Here is a 16619-nt window from a genome sequence, read left to right on the forward strand (position 1 = left end):
CCGGGGGAGTTACTTGCATTGAAGTAAATAGTTCAGAGGTTGACTGCCATTGTGTTGTGTCGCCAGGCCGGGCCGCTCTGCATGAACGTTAACGTCTTCAGAGCGCGAGTACATTATGCGAGGAGGGATGTCGGTGCAGCAGTGCCCTCGCAGAACTTTAACAGCTTTTTTTAGGACACGGCTGACTCATGAAGTAAAGGCCACGTAGTTGTGTTTCAAATAGAATGATGAGCGTGTCAGCCTGATCATCTCGAAGCATGTTGCTTTATTTGACTGCAAGGACTCTTTTTCTTCTGACATGACTGCGTACAGTACAGTACAGTACAGGTGCACTGATTTGAATTAGAATGTTGTGGAGAAGTTCAGTTAATTCAAAAAGTGAAGTCGGCTAATTACTGCTACATTTTTAGATGAAAAATCTATTTTGATGGTATGGTATGGTATGCTTTATTGCTAATCCTCAATGTGTGTAGAACATACAAGGTTGACATTTCTTTCTCAAGGCCCGCTGTCACAAACAAAACAAAAACATAAAACAATAACAATAATACATTCCTTTCTCCCCCATTCATACTTACTGTTTGGTGTTTGAAGGGGTTAGAGATAAAATAGTGTTTTTTTAGTGTAATATTCAAATTTCTTGACATCGTGAATTGTGGATTTTTGTTAGCTGTAAGCAAAATTGGAATGATATTCAAATTGATTGCGACGCACCTGTACAATCCCTTGCATATTTGCTGTTCACTGTTCACGCTTTCAACCGTTTGCGTTTATTTTCCGCGGAACCTATTTCCCAGCTCGTCACGTTTTTCGCCTCTTTCTGCTCAGCCAATCGCAGGATAGTTTGGAATAGAATAGAGAAAAGGGATTCTAAGGCTGGATTACTCTGCACGTCCAACTGCTCAATATTGACATGACAATTTGTCTGTTTTAAGTGTATTGCACTTTATGGGTTAAATGACTGATTTAAAGTAATATTTTCTCTTATCTAACTTGCTGTCTTGACTGACTCTGCCTCAGACATGTCTCCAACTGTTTTGCAAACAAGAACCGGGTAAATCCGGAGACTTTACTGGGCATCATTGTTGTTAATGTAATGTAAAAGCAATAATTTTTGCGATCGGCCCGAGGCACAATAAGTCAATTAGAATACATTTGCCGCACGGCCGGCAGAGTTAAAAGTTTTCCACCAATTTGCACTGCGTTGCTGCCTGCTGCCAGTTGAAACAATTGAGCGATGAGTGATGAGCGATGGGAGGGATTTTGGTCGCACCGCCGTTTGAAGTGAACCCAAGAACAACTTGTACAACATTCCCCGCACTGCACGTAAATAAGAGCGAACTGATGAAACACACAAGCTACTCTCCTCTCCCGTAAAGAATAGTCGCGACTCTCAAAACCTTGACATCAATAAGAAATCCGTCTTTCCATGTTTTTTGGCTTGTTTTTCAACATTTTGCCAGTGGCGGGAAGAAACGAGGCATTAATATGCCAATACTGTACTTGAGTAGCTTTTTTATCTGATGACCTCTTACGCTCTATATTTAAAAACAGCATCTGTACTTTTGACTCCTTAATTTGTCAAAACAGCTTTGTTATTTTTTTCAATCTCCGCAGATGACGACACCACATCACAAAGACATTAAAACAAGAGAGATAAATTCACTCCTCCATCTCGATGGCGATCTTGTGAGGCAGAAACAAACAGGGACAGCAGCGACATGAAGGAACCTGGCGCAGGCCATTAACGACGAAGATTCCGAGAAGCAAGATATTCCCCATCCACGGCCTTGTTCGAGAGAATTGCTTGATGTCGTCGGCACCGGCAAAGATTTGTGGCGAACGCGTTGTGTCTTGTGCTAGCCTAAACATAGCAACCTTCTGGCGCTTAAAAAAATTCTAATCTGAACAATTACAAGGTATATTTTTTCAGTTGTTTTCATTGGCTAATTTAGCTTTTGTTTTTGTTTTTTGTTAGTCAGTTCACAACGTAGCATAAGTCTGAGTTCTTAAAAGAGGGAAACTATTTTGGGTGCAGATCTGGTTTTTTGCAAGTTATCAAAACCAGTATTGTATGTAATAGACTTTTCACGTTTGTATGTAAGCACATTTCAGTCTGTTATTTTTTACTTTTACTCAAGGAATTGAATCAGGACTTCAAGCAGACTATTTTTTCATACAAGTGTCTGTACTTCTACTTAAGTACAGAGAGTGAGCACGTTTGCCACATTTCTAAATTTTGCTTTCCATGACATGATTGTATATGAGTTGAGACAACCTCCAATTGTGTGTATACCTAGACGATCTCTTGCTGGGTTTCATTTAACCAAAGTGATCAAATGGTTACGAAATTACTGATTTGTTTGCGCGGATGAAATCAAAGAGAACTGTCAAAGTGCAAGGGGGTTGATGTTCATCGAGGAAAAATATCAAATGTCAAAAGGCGATTAAAGCACCGCAGATGTAAATTGCCCTTATCTGCAGTCGTCGACCGACGTTCTCGGAGCCAGACGGAGAAAGCGGAATACCGTAAGAATGACTCACGTTTTGTTGAGTCACGTCTCAGCAGGTGCTAGATGCGAAGGTCCCTCAGAAACATGATTATTAGGGCAGAAATGTATCACTGACGGTGTAGTGCAGACTGCTGATGTTTATTTATAGTATTGTGGCATTGTCCATTGTGGGCTACTTCAAATGGTATTTTTTTTATTACATGAATAAATGGATGGTGCCGGGGGAGGCAGGAAGGGCACGATCTTACCTGCATCATGAAGAGTAAATAATAATAATAATAAGTAATAATTAAATAAAATTGTTACCCAATTAATTTTCTGCTCTGTGTGCACTGATTTTCTTTGTGAATACAATAATGATGTCATGAAACGTGCACATTTCCTGCTCAAAATGATGGGCGAGCCGCAAAGTGCGGCGGCGAGCAGCCAAGCCTCACCTCTGATTGCGCAATCCCTCTCTAACTGGCTTGAGGAGGCTTCGAATTCTGTCTCTTCACATCTCCAATATAATGTTTGCAGTTACCTTTAGGATTGCGATTCCATTTTGATGGTTCAACAAAACATATTATGACTTGCATTTTGTGCATAAAATACCAATGTGATCCGACTTATGTCATTTTAAACTAGCTTTTTTGTGCATTGAATTTACTAAATTCAGTGGAATGGAACTGGTTGACAGTAAAGCAAACAAAAATTCATATATTGTTCGAAGTTAAATCCACAATGTAATTTCGATTAATCAAAAATATAAACTGACTGTGTTTTATTACTCACTCTTAGTCTCACTCCTTTGTATATTATCATATTTAATTAAATTAAAAATAGGAAGTGTTGCACCATGTTGTCTGTTTATTTTTAGCCCAGTCAAACACCTTGCAGTCTTCTGCAGCTCTACTGGTGAAATGATTGTTATAATAAACACAAGTTGACTCATAGATTTTAAATAAACAAACAAATTTATTAAAATATTGAGCCAGAACTTGGCATCTTGATGTCAAAACATTTCATAGAAATGACAAACCTAATGCATAACCAATGTGGCTTTCAAAAAAAAAAATAATAATATATATATATATATATATATATATATATAGATATACAAATAAATATGACGATACAAGACCTAACACATTGAGCAACAAAATACCTATTTTGAGAGAACCATGACATTATAATTCCCACGATCGAGCGACAGTACTGCACAGCGACTATCCAGCTTTTTGGGAATTATAATAATCCATAGATGACAGTGAGTGTCTTGAAATGCTACTTAATGTTCTATTTGGAGTGCACGTATTTGATGATGAAGTAGTTTGATTGTGGGGGAAAAAAAAAAAAAAAAAAAAAAAGTGTTCTGGTAATCATCTTATCTCTTGGGATCTCATCTCCTTGTCTGTTTTCTCCGAGCTGGGATGCAAATCAAGATGCAGGTGCTCACGTCGCCAACGCTGAGGTGGTCTTCCACATTGCGTCCCTGAGGTACTGCGCACTTTTCCACCTCCTCCCCTGGCTTGAAGGTAACACGCCGTCTTTAGGTGGTCGTCCTCCCGGACTGTCGCGTTCTCACCCTGTGGCGCCGTGTCCACTTTTGAAAAAGCAGCTGCGTTTTGGTCTCGCATCAGAGCCATTGAGGCGTCACCCTTCTCCGATTGGTCATCCTGCACACAAAGACGGGTACAGCAATTAGACATGTGAGACAATGATGTTTCAGGTTATGCAAAATGTTATTTAAACGGGAGGAGTGGTGAGCTGTGCATCACGCACGACCTACAATTTCAAATGTCAAAAATAAACTGCTAATGCTGGAGCCGTTATTGTCCCATTATGAGCAGACAATTGAAGGCAAACTGTGGTAAATTGGACACAAACTGTTAGTCATAATGTATTTTTAGCCTCAGAGCATAATTCCTAGGGGATGTTTGATATTCCTTTTTACACACTGGTACCAGTACGAGTATTCACGCTTGAGTAGTCACCGATACTGAGTACAGATCCCACTAGTCCTTCTGATAGAAAGATTTCGATTAACGCAGTGACAGACGCACGTAATGAGTCGCCAATGTTTTCAAACCACCACAGTGTAGCGCCAACTACTGGCGAGGAGGACTTACTCGATGTCAGATTTGTTTTGCCTGAAATAACGATGGCCGGTATCGGCAGCCTTCACGAGTACCTGATACCTTGAAATAAGGCCAGTATTGACCCGATACCGATACCTGGTATCAGTTCTTGCCCATCCCGAATCATTCCCAAGTCATTTTTAATATACTGTATATACATATATATTAATATACAATCTACACAGACATATAAATGTCTGTGTAGATTCTCCATCTTCCTTGGTAATCTGCAAAATTGCATCAAAGCAACTGAACTCCTCTTGTTTGTTGAATTGTGTTGTTTCTTGTTTTCCGAAAACATTTTGAAAAATGACTCAGGCAATTTTGCTTAGGCTAACGACAGGGTAAATCCCTCACTCATGCGCAGTGGTAGGAAGTAACAAGTACAAATACTTGTTACTGTAGTTTATTTTTCAGGTATTTGTACTTTATTATAGTATTTATTTTTCTTACTGTGACAAAATAGGCTTGTTTCAACCAACGCGGGTGACCACAAAATATAAAAAAGATGTAAATGAAGAGAGCTGATTGAGCTCTTGAGAACTTATTGGGTGAAACGTGAACCAGAAAGCATCAACAATAATAATCGAGCATATTCAGAGAAGGACGATAATCCACACCAATGGCCTCATTTGAGACAATTGTATCGTTTTTCTGTTGTTCTCATGAACTAATTTTGCATGTTCTTGTTATTCAGTTTACAACATTAGCAAAGCTATGTGATTATGTTGTTTATGGCATTAAAGCCTGAGCTAATGCTCGCTATCGGTTTTTCCTCTTGTTAGTATGAGCACTATGAAAGTTAAAAAAAGGAAACTTTTCCTTTTTTCGTTGTGCCAACTTGACAGTGATTGACAGTCAAAATGTATTTCTACTCTTTTTACTTAAGTACATTTCAAAGTCTGCATTTCTTTACTTTTACTTTACTTGTAAAACTGTTATATTAACTGTACTGCGGAGTTGCATAATAAACCAACCCTTTTCCCTCACTCATCCTCACCTCTTATTGTGGCTCATGTCAGTCGCCAGCTCGGGGCCCTCAGCAGAGTGACTCTTCGTGTTTGCTGTCGTCTCGTCCCTGCAAGCAACACGAAAAAGACGTGATGACTTACAATTATATCCCCGAGTTAAGAGCATTTAAGCAACCGTGCACTCGAGCACGTACTCAAACACGCCTCTACGTGTTTAAAGAGAATTTTTCCACCAATTTACTGCACGCTTACAGTAAATACAGGCATTCATTACATGGTTCAATATGGCTTAATGATACAGTATGGGGATCTGTATCGTTAATAAGCTGCGATACCAGATGCAAATTACCCACCTGAGGTCGTTGTTGTCCAGCTTCTGACAGAAGTTGGTGCAGGTGAGGTCTCCCCGATGGAGGCACTGGCAACGTGGGAGACTACTCTCGGTTGCCATGGCGACCTGGACCGAGCGCCTTTTCCTGGGGGCATTTCCCAGGCCATAAGTCACCACGCGCCTGAAGAGGGACAAATGAGACTTTAGGTCAAGAAAACTCACGTAACAGTCATCACCTGAAGTTCAAGTCAACAATATGGACCTATTATGTCCTTATTATATAGATATGTGTATATTGTTATATCCAGTTCTGGGGGGGGGGGGGGGGGGAATAAAAAAATTACAATTACAAAAGAGTTCAGTTGCCTCATTTCCTTGAAATAAATGCTCTAAATGGCAATATTTGTAGTTGGATTTTGGGACTATCGCTGTGTTGTCAGTAGTTTATAGAATACAACACAAATGTTCATTTCACTTTAAAATATACCTAGAACTAGTAAAATCAGAGATACTGATAGTTTTGCAGTGGTCTTTTCCCCCAAAGCTGTATATGATATTAAAATTAACGTAATGTCTTGATTTTTGGGGGGTCTTTTAACAAGACTAATAAGGAGGAAACACCTACTCAGGCGTGTTGACCCATATGATGTCCAAGTGGCAGAAATAGACGCACTCCTTGTCCAAGAAAGTAGAGCAGGAGCAGCGCTTTTTGCGCACATGGCGCCCTTGGGAGGCGGTGGGCGACGCTTCAACAGGAGCTGACAGCGCTGAAATGACAAGGAAGAAAATACAACATTCAAAAAAGTGTTCTTATACACAGATATAACAGTTTAGCAGAAGTTACCAAAAAAAAAAAGAACCTTCATTCCTATTAATGTTCCTTACCTGTGCTTAAAATCCAGGAGTGCATCACAGATAACACGGAGAGAAAAATGTAAATATCCATCACTCCGGTTGAAAGAAAACGTTTAAAAAAATTATAATCCAAGAGAAATAGAAGGTAAAAAAAAAAAAAAGAATATATTAACGAGTGCTCGTCCTTTGCATCAAAGTGTCAGCGAGCGTCGTGAGAGGTGAGCGCAGAAGTTTGTGTCTTCACGAATGTGGCCCCACATGTTGACTCTCGGCTTTATACAAGTGCTTCGCCTTCCGTCCTCCTCCTCCTCCTCCTCCTCCTCCGTACAGTTGTGTCCTCTGGCTTCTACTCAGACAAATGTTGTCTGTGAGCTGATAAAGAAGGCGGGGGTGACTCCGACTTTACTTGGCATTCCTGTGGGACACCTCCAGGGGGCCAATTGCACTCATCCGCCAGAAGGTGGCAGTATAAGTGCCACTTTCAATCGACCGATTGTCCTAATGCCTCCTGTACTATTACCGGTGAGTGACATTTTATGGATTACTTATCAGAGTGGCTGCGAATCTAACGAATGACCTCACCAGCAGTTGTGTAAAAAGAAAACAAAAATAGAAGGGAGGGGTAATGTGGTTTTTTTCCCCCTCCCAGCCCACACGTGCAAGCTACAGGCGGTACTGGTGGAAAAGGGACCATGCTGGCGTGTGTACTGTATATGTGCGTGCACTCAAAGCGGGAAAGTTCTTTGCAAGTATCTTAACAGGGTGAAGATTTGGCGTTCCTAATCAGAGGTCAGAGGTCAGCGTTCAGTTTCCACTTGGTAGTGGAACAGTTTATGACACTACGAGAGGGAGTTGCTCTCTCGATCCACACTTGCCTCCAAAAGTATTGGAACAATTAAGGCCAATTCTGTTATTTTTTTTCTTTAGACGTCAAACGTTTAGGTCGGACATCAAACCATGAATATGCAAAGCAGCATTTCAGCGATCAGGGCTACTGCACGAACTTCAGGCATAGTGAATTCAACTGAAGGTATCACTATTTACTATTCAGAGAAGATTTTATGAGGCTTTACCAGACGGTGCAAATCATTTGTTAACAAGAAAAATAAAAAGAATGTGAATATATGGAATATGCCGAAAAATACAGAAACGAGCCTAAAAAAGTTTGGGACAAATGCAAGGAGATAAAGACGAACCTTTACCAAAGTGAAGGGAAGGCTAAAATGTTTAGTTAGTGAAGTAAAGACACTGATTTGTGACTTTAGAATTCAACTTTAGATGTAACATTTAGTCTTTTAGAACTTTATGACATGGGTGACCGTGGGCCGTGCATTTGGTAGCTGGGCCTTCAGTGGGGACTTGCATGACTTCGTCCAAGGCACCTCTTAATACCACCACTATCAGCGAAACCATTGATACTGGACAAACAAAACAAAACAAACAAAAAACAACAGCATGCAACTCTGCCATGTATATCATCGGGAGCACGTCAGAATCAATATTTATCTAATAACAGGACAAAAACACACAAGAATAAAGAAAATATAACACAAGACACAGAGATGATGATTATTAAATGTATTAGATCGCTACAGATGCGTTTTTCTCGTCGAACCTGCCTAGCTCTGACCAACCAATCAGAGGATGGAAACATGCTAGACAGTAGTTTAGGCCAGCTAGCTGATTTGAAATGTTACGGAGCAAATGAAATTGACATGACATTACATAGGCACTGAAATACGATTGGACCAAAAATCCATATGGCATCCACATACTGCACAGATAATGGATCTCGTGCAGCCAAGAGAAACACTTACTGACCTCTAGAGGTCTCTGTTCACTTTCCCTTCGCCTTCTTGCCGCACAGAGCTGCAGGGGAGGAGGTAGTGTGACGAAGAGCTCTGCACGGGACGTAGCTGCATGAGTCACCTTGTGTGAGGGCTGCAACACTTGGGTATCACCGCAAAGACGCTTGACACAAGGACGAGAATGTCCTCACCAGTCCAGATTACCATGTCTGCTCTCGCTCGGTCCTCAGAGGACCCTCTACCATGATTCCAGCCACTCTAGTCCAATAAAAGCACTTATTCATGCAATTAACACATGGTGAGCCGAAATTAAGTGCGTTTTAATGGGAGGATGAGAGGGGCATGTGGCTGTACAATAATAAATAGCAATAAATATGACACTAGTGGCACATTAGGGAAGTACAGTTTTGTATGATAAAATACATTATACTCGTTTTTTTGTCTGTTTTTCTGCAGAAAGACTTACACAATACTTATTGCTGCGGAGAGTCGAAATGTATTTAAAACGTACTTGAAATGGTGGCTGCTTGCTTTCAACACATAACACAACAAATGTAAAATGTTATTGCTCCAAGGCATTGAGTGCAAGAGAAAAAGGAATACTAAACAACACTGGAATTTGCACAATTGTTTGTACTGGGAAATTAAGAAAGGTAAAATGATGGCGGCAATATTTGGGCTACCACCTGTTTCATTGCACCAGAAAATAATTTGAATTGTTGTTTTGAAGTCATCCAGCATTAAGTCCGGGACTCTATGAATCTGTTTTTCCTTCACAATACACTATGATGCTATGATATACTTATCCATCCATTTTCATTGTGCTTGTCCTTCTTTTACGTCACAGGTGAGCTGGAGCCAATCGCAGCTGATTTTGGGCGAGGGACGAGGTACACCGTTGACTGGTCATCGGCCGATCGCAAATCCAGTATTTCAGTTCTCAGAAAAGAAACCACCACAATGTGGCTTTTAAACGACAGCACACCACTAAGTGTTTGTAAACAAATCTTTACTCATACAGTTCAGAATATTGATACAGCAAAGTAAAGCTACCATAATGCACATAACAATGGACCAAAAAGTCAGAATGGGCACTAGATGGATTATAATAAATAGTTGAACACAACATTTGTACACATTAACATTGCCCAAAAATCCATAGAAATGTACATACATTATAACAGCACGACAATTACAGTTCAATAAATTTACAAATGAGAAATCCTCAAAAACAAAAGTGATACCCTCCATTGTTATGCTGCTTCTAGCTTGGCGTGTGTTTGTGTGTGTGTGTGTGTGTGTGTATATACACACACACACACACACACACACACATACATGAGCAACTACTGAATTTATATGGAATTATGTACAGGTTCCTAAACAAGAAACTCCATAAAGGCACAATTGTCTATACAACATGTACAAAAACATTTTCTGGCGCTGACAAAAATAACAAATCAAATGATTGGCCATCATTATAATTGCCATATGATTGCACGTACAATACGAATGTCAGCATCTGTGCTTTGAAAGGTGATTTGTAGAAACAAACCCCTGAAGAAGTGTTTTCAGTCTTAAAGTGACTACAATTACATACAAAATAAACAAAAAAAGAGCTTTTGGCTCTGGGTTGTTTTCAGGTGGCGATGACCAGTCTGTCTTCATCATCACTGGAAACCTCATTATAGTCATCAATGACCTTCCGCCTGCTGGACACTGGTGGTGCTCTCTTAGGTGCATCATCACCACCTCCCTTGGGGGATGCCGCGCTATGTGTTGGACTTTGTGAAGCTGAATGCTGCTGCAGCTGTGAGGCTTTCTCCCCGTCTACCTTCTCCAACGTCTGTGTGAGCTCTGCAGCGTTGCTCCCGCCAGTGCCCGGCCTGGTGGCTGGATTCAGTTCTGGAGAGGTGCTGACAGGCAAAGAGGCAGGTAGGGGAGTGGCCGTACGAGCTGAGGGACATTCCGTTCGAGATGATCGCAAGCAGAGAGTGTCAGGGCTCCCTTGCCTGTCAGACGACCAAGGTAGAGGACTCAGGGTTGGCAGTGGGCTAAGAGAGGGAATGATGGCAGGCAGGGCAATGTTAACTATCTGCAGGCCTGGCATGTGTGTCTGGGTGCTGGTGCCGCTTTGGGAGGTGGGGCTCGCAGCTAAAACCTGCAAGGCGACCCCTTGCTGCGGTAGGATTTGGCCGGTTGCTAGACCCGTGTTGGTCAGGCCCATTCGGTTCAGCGTGTCCAAACCTACCGGCTGCATTGTCTGACCCTGCAAGTCAGTCACTTGACCGATAGGGAAGCAGGGCACCATATTGCTGATTGGTTCCTGGATCACAAGGGGCTGAGTCTGCAAGTTGTCCCGCCGGGGCGAAGAGTTGAGGGCGGTCGACGGGCTCGCGTTTCTGTGGATGACACTCACGGCCGGGATGGTGAGATGAACAGGACCGGCCTGAATTGGCACAAAGGTGGAATAAGCTGCCAGTCCAGCAGGCACCAGTTGGATGCCCCCCAGAGGAATCATGTTGTAAGGGGAGCTAAAAGGTTGCTGGGAGTGCAGAGGCAGGTGACTGAACAGGTGGGTCGGTGTCTCCATTCTCTGGGCTTGAGATAGAACTTGGAAGGGAGCATGCGTAGGACTTTGTGAAGTGGAGGTCTGTGTGCTTTGGTCCACTGGTATGCCACACTCGGTTTTTGCCAAAGGATGAGTGCCAGAAGATGGTTCCTATTAATAAAAAAAGAAATTAAAAAAAAAGGAGAGAGAGAGAAAATGGGTCTTTCACTGGAACTCAAACACAGGAAAATTAAATGATACTTGGGTGCAATCCAACAAGAGAAAACTATTACAGTGAACCCCTGCTACAGTTATTGTGGGTCATAGTTCAAGACCCCACTATATCGCAGAAGTGAGCGTTTAAAAAAAATTAATACAATTTTAACAGTACTTTATACAGGCAAGTCCAAATTTTGAGTTGTGCAACATGCCAGAAAACACTGAGGTCTACTGGGAGAGATGCAGCGTAATTAAGAGCAAGAAGAAAAGACAGAAGTTCCCCGTCTAATCTCCAGTAATAGTCGTTCCCACAGAGCAGAGAAAATATTTGCCTTTGAGTATCGTGGTATGCTGCTTGTATGTGTCGCTGCTCTGTGTTTGTTAAATTAGCAGCTGCTTAAATGTTTATTAATTACCGTAACATCTATGCTAATTTCGTTAAGAGCATCTATGGCTTTTCACATTACACGTTAGCATTAAGCTAGTGAACATTCATTAGATGGAATTGTATGGTCTAGTTGAAGATTTTGGTGACATATACATTTAATTCTTTCTTTGTTTTATGTGTCACTTTTACAGTAAACTTCAACTGGCAGAGACAAATCGCTTGAAGGACGCACACTTTGCCTATTATTTGGATAACTGTGCAAGCAATAGTGTTCTTGTTTTTCCTCGATCATACGATAGTCTCCCATTTCTTTGACAGCAAGAGAGTGAGAACATGTGCTAAGGAATATTGTACTTCAAAATCAAAGTATGTATTAATAAGTTTAAGTTTGTTTTAATAAATGTAAATGTGTTTAATGCATGTGGGAGGATGAAAAGTATTTTAAAAAATCTTTTTCATATGGTCTTTCTATATCGCAGGTTTTCACCATTTCCAGATCGGTCTGGAACATACCCTGGCTATAAAATGACTAATTTAAGGTTACTGGTAGAGTCGTCCTTCACAAAGATGTCTTCTGTGAAGCATTAACATCCATTCACAATCACCCTATGATTTGCTGTTGATCATTCCACAAAGTAGTCTGTCTCCACTAGGACAGTGATCTGGTCCCTACCGAGACTCTCAAAGGGAAAAGCAGTGTAGAAAATAAAGATATTATGATGGGGGGGGAAAAAAAAAAAAAAAAAAAAGACTCCAAGCTGTTTGGGTTTATGTCAAACTGTTTACATAACTGAGGTATCATTTTTGCATCCAGCCTCCACACCTTGTGGTAAAACGGAAGCTTGATCAAGGTTAGCTTTTCCAAACCGCACAATGGACAATAAACCAAACTGGAACTGCTTGGTGGAAATGACGTTACGGTATGAAGGAATCAAAGTAAGGGTAAACAATAGGAGCCAGGGTACTTCAGGGTGCCAGAAAGCAAGTGAATACCATTGACTTGAACTGAAAATTATGACAAAAACCTCTATTTGGGGTTTCGCCGCCAGATATACCCCGAAGGATTTAGGTTTCTTTTTTATTTACTAAATAAAAAAAATCTAAATTAATCCAGCGGAACCTGTGGGTGCGGAGGATAAATCGAATGGATGTCGTAAATAGTTGTACAGAGACCATATTGAAAGACTGCCTGGTGGCGTAGTAACCACTTCTAAAGTGACAGACTGGGAACCAAACCTCCATTATCCGGTTTGTGGAAGGAATTTTCTCACACGTACGTATAAAATGTTTGGTTGGGTTGTCTTTGGGTAATTTAGCAAAACACAATAGCTAGCAGGTGTTGGGTCTCCCTTCCAAGCAATTTACCTCACGTAACTTATAGATCACACACTCAAACTATGGCGGTCGAGAAGAAGGCTAAAATAATAAAGCCATTTACCCACTTTTCTCAGTCGTTCTCTGCCCTGGTCAAATGACGTTATGGTTTGTTTACAAGTGGTACAAATTGGAGCTATTGCCACCCTGAAGGACATGCAGCGTCATGGTTAAAAGGTCAATAGATAGCAAAGTCACACAACTGGAATACATGTGCCTCACCTGGCATGGTCTAAAGCCCATCCCTGACTCTGGGGGACTAAGGGGCACATCACAGTCAGGGTAGTCGATGGACATCTGCCTGCACGGTGACACGGGGCTCATCATGTGCACTGACTCCGTGTCCGAGAAGTTGGAATCCGTGGTGGCCACAAAGGGGGGCAGAGAGCTACAAATAGAAGATGAGCCCGGCCAATAGCCAGAGATTGAGTACTGCTTACTCAGCGACAAAGGGTTCATGATGAGGACAGAGTCTGATGTGTGGGGTTCAGGAGCTGGTGGCTGTGCAAGGGAACTGATTGACATCTGAGCCAGGAGGGCACTTGGAGGGACCTCAGTCTCCTTAGACGGAATATGCTGTGGGCTGGCGGACACAGAAGGGTTTGTGGACAGGCCCGATTCCGCTTGGCTGTCCTCCTCTTCCTCGTCTTCATTCTCTTCCTCATCAGGGCCGTCGGAGTCGTCGCCGTCTGAATCTTGGCGGTCAGCGCTACTCACTTGACTGCGGTCTCCTGCAGATCCAAAAGTATTTTGTTATACTGAATCAGGTAATAGAAAGATGTTGTTAACCATTCATTAAAGTTATTCCTTTGTAGGTTTATTTGAGAGAAATGCACTTGTAAGAGAACAAATCAGTGATGTCTTGCACTGCGGCAGCAGTGGAGTTTTCCCCTTAGACCACAATACACCCCTGAGCTCCAGAGGTGGAAAAACCAATATGCTCTTAGAGACTGGGACCATAGAATGCTTTCAGGCAGCTTGTCTCCTTTTTTTTCTAAAATTAGACGCAGCAATTTCCTCTTTGTAAATGTTGTGCTTGCCGCCCACATGCACTTGGAGTTAACAGAGGATGAAGCAGCATTTAGAATGTCTAATTAGACCACAGCAAAACTCAATGACATAGCAACAGAGTACCAGTAGGGACAACTTGTTTTTATATCTTATACTATTGAAAGTGGAACTAATGAAAGAGATGTAAGTTTATGGTTTGAAAGGAGACATAAAAGCAATGAAATAATAATGCAAAACATTGAAACGCATGTTTAAGGGTAAGAACTGTACCTGAATCTTCTGCATCTTGATCTTCAGCAAGTCCATTGGGCACCCCCATCTCCATGCATTTCTTACTGTGTGCCTTGGACTTCATATGCTTGGTGAGATTTCCTGCAAAGAGAAAGGTGTTACGGGTAGGTAGCGACTGAACTGTATCATAGGATACACTTACATAAAACAAGAGTCTCTGGGCAAGCTGCATGTAATGGGTGAGTAACTGATAGACATTTTTAAATGAACGTGGGTTGTTCTGACAAAGTACTGTTCCACAGTGTTGCGTGGGAAGTGGGCAAGTTTGATATCAGATGGTGAATCACACTGTCTTCTGAAACCTCATTTTGAATATCCCTTAAAGGAGGAATGGCACAACAGAAGCGTACACTTTAAACAACCACACATTAAGTTGAGTCCCAACCTAATGTATATTGTATTTATATGCAATTTGCCATTCTAAAGTTTCCTTTACTGTTGTTTAGAACCAGACACTTTATATACGACATGAGGAGGAAGATACCAACATACTACATTGGAATAAATTATATTACAGAGCCATGTTTCAGTCCTAATTATTCTCTGCATATGGAAAGCACTTGCAATGTAATACTTTGAAAGCCTGACTGTATAAAACAGACATTGTGGCTTTGGGCCTTTAAACAAATCCCTAAAGCTCTCACCTTTGGTCTTGAAGGAGAAGTTGCAGTGGATGCAGTGATATGGTCGAACATCAGAGTGGGTGCGAATATGTTTGCGCAACATGCTGGGCTTCTTACAGCGGATCCCGCATTCCTCGCAGATGTATTTACCACGCCCTCGCCCACGTACATAAACATACTCTTCATTAGATTTGTATCTGTGGAGCGGTAACAGATGAGGAAAAACATGAGATAAAAGTCAAAGAAATATGTTACACTCAACAAGTTAATGTGACAAAACCATACCCGCCATCAAAGATTTTAATCCGTCTTGGTTCTGTTTTTGATGCCAGCTCCTTATCTGACTCAATGCTGGAATGAGTTTCTGTTTTCACTTTACTTCTGGCTTCAACTGATCTGGTCTTCTGGCTCACTGGCACCTGTAAAGACACGTCATTGCCTTATTGTTTCATGTATTCATTTGTTCCAACAAAATAATGCAGTGAAAAAAATGTCTGAAAATGAGTTCCTTACCCTTAGCATAACATCTTTCAGCTTGCCAGAGTAAGACAAGATATCCGATTTTCCAGACGTTTTTATAGCCGAGGTGTAGTGGATTTTCTTTGAGCTCTGTTTGGAGTCCAGAAGTGACATGACCACCTTTGTGGGCAACCCAAGTGGATTTAGATTGTTTGGGTTGACTGTCCAAGCAGCATATGCTGAAGTTTTCAGGTCGGTCTGTAGCGTGTGAAGTGGTTTTCTCCTCATCAAAAAGCACCATGTGAAAGTGGTGGTTGTCTTCAGGCTGGGGAAAGACAGGCGATGACTATCTTTTGTGTTAACCACGGAAACAGATGTGGGCAGTTTCACATGACCACCATGGAAACTTGATGGTCTTATGGGCGATTTGATAGGTTTCCACTGATTTTCTTCCATTTTCACTTGAGGCTTCAGGGAGTGACTAGCTGACATCGAGACACCTTGGCGATCAGGTAAATTAGTATGCAGGACAGGGTGAACCTCTCCAGGAATAACTGTGCTCGTGTCTTTTTCTAGACCAATACCATCAGGTGACATTGGCTTATCATCGTCAAGATCCTTCGCTGTATCAGTTTTAACATGAGGCAAAGGAGGGGCCTCCGTCTCAATTGGACTGTCTACTGGTTCAGTTGTACACACCTGCCTAACGAGCGTAAGTTTCCGCTGTCTGGTCACTTCTGACAAAGTGGAATTAAGATAATTTACTGATCTGCCATCAGTTAGGCAGGCCACACCGTTCTCGTCCTTAGCGCGTTTTTGATGCTTTTCCATGTAGATATCTAAACTGTTGGCAGGCGATAGCATTCTTTTACTTGAAGCAATGGGCTCCTGTTGTGGGCAAAGAGTTACAGATGCCAGTTTCTGTGTGCAATGTAAAGACCCCAGAGATGACACTCTTTCCCCGGTGTTGTTATGAAGACTAACAGTTTGAGTCCAATCCTTTTTTATAATTGGTGAAGCGTGAGTTTCAGCATCTAGAATATGAGTGGCTGGACGGGTACTTTTGCTGGAGACGGGGGGAGCAGTGTGGATCTGCTCATGCGTT

The 16619-nt window shown here is 41.7% G+C and overlaps 2 protein-coding genes across 2 annotated transcripts in view; both read right to left on the reverse strand.

Moving 5' to 3' along the window:
* Positions 1 to 3601: 3601 nt before the first annotated feature.
* edn1 (endothelin 1) lies at positions 3602 to 7063 on the reverse strand. Its single transcript, XM_061664945.1, has 5 exons — positions 6821 to 7063; positions 6561 to 6702; positions 5958 to 6116; positions 5634 to 5711; positions 3602 to 4171 (listed from the first exon to the last, which is right to left on the reverse strand). The coding sequence occupies exons 1-5, from the start codon at positions 6879 to 6881 to the stop codon at positions 4132 to 4134; spliced, it is 480 nt and encodes a 159-aa protein (XP_061520929.1). The 5' UTR covers positions 6882 to 7063; the 3' UTR covers positions 3602 to 4131.
* A 2553-nt stretch (positions 7064 to 9616) lies between these two features.
* The window catches only part of hivep1 (HIVEP zinc finger 1), a 59718-nt gene continuing 52715 nt past the window's right edge, over positions 9617 to 16619 (reverse strand). The window contains 6 exon segments of the mRNA XM_061664149.1: positions 9617 to 11320; positions 13353 to 13861; positions 14412 to 14513; positions 15077 to 15252; positions 15341 to 15474; positions 15569 to 16618. Of these exon segments, the coding sequence (XP_061520133.1) occupies positions 10238 to 11320; positions 13353 to 13861; positions 14412 to 14513; positions 15077 to 15252; positions 15341 to 15474; positions 15569 to 16618 (3054 nt within the window). The 3' untranslated portion in view covers positions 9617 to 10237.

This window comes from Phycodurus eques, chromosome 20 (genome assembly GCF_024500275.1).
Source record: "Phycodurus eques isolate BA_2022a chromosome 20, UOR_Pequ_1.1, whole genome shotgun sequence".
Classification (NCBI taxonomy): Eukaryota; Metazoa; Chordata; class Actinopteri; order Syngnathiformes; family Syngnathidae; genus Phycodurus; species Phycodurus eques.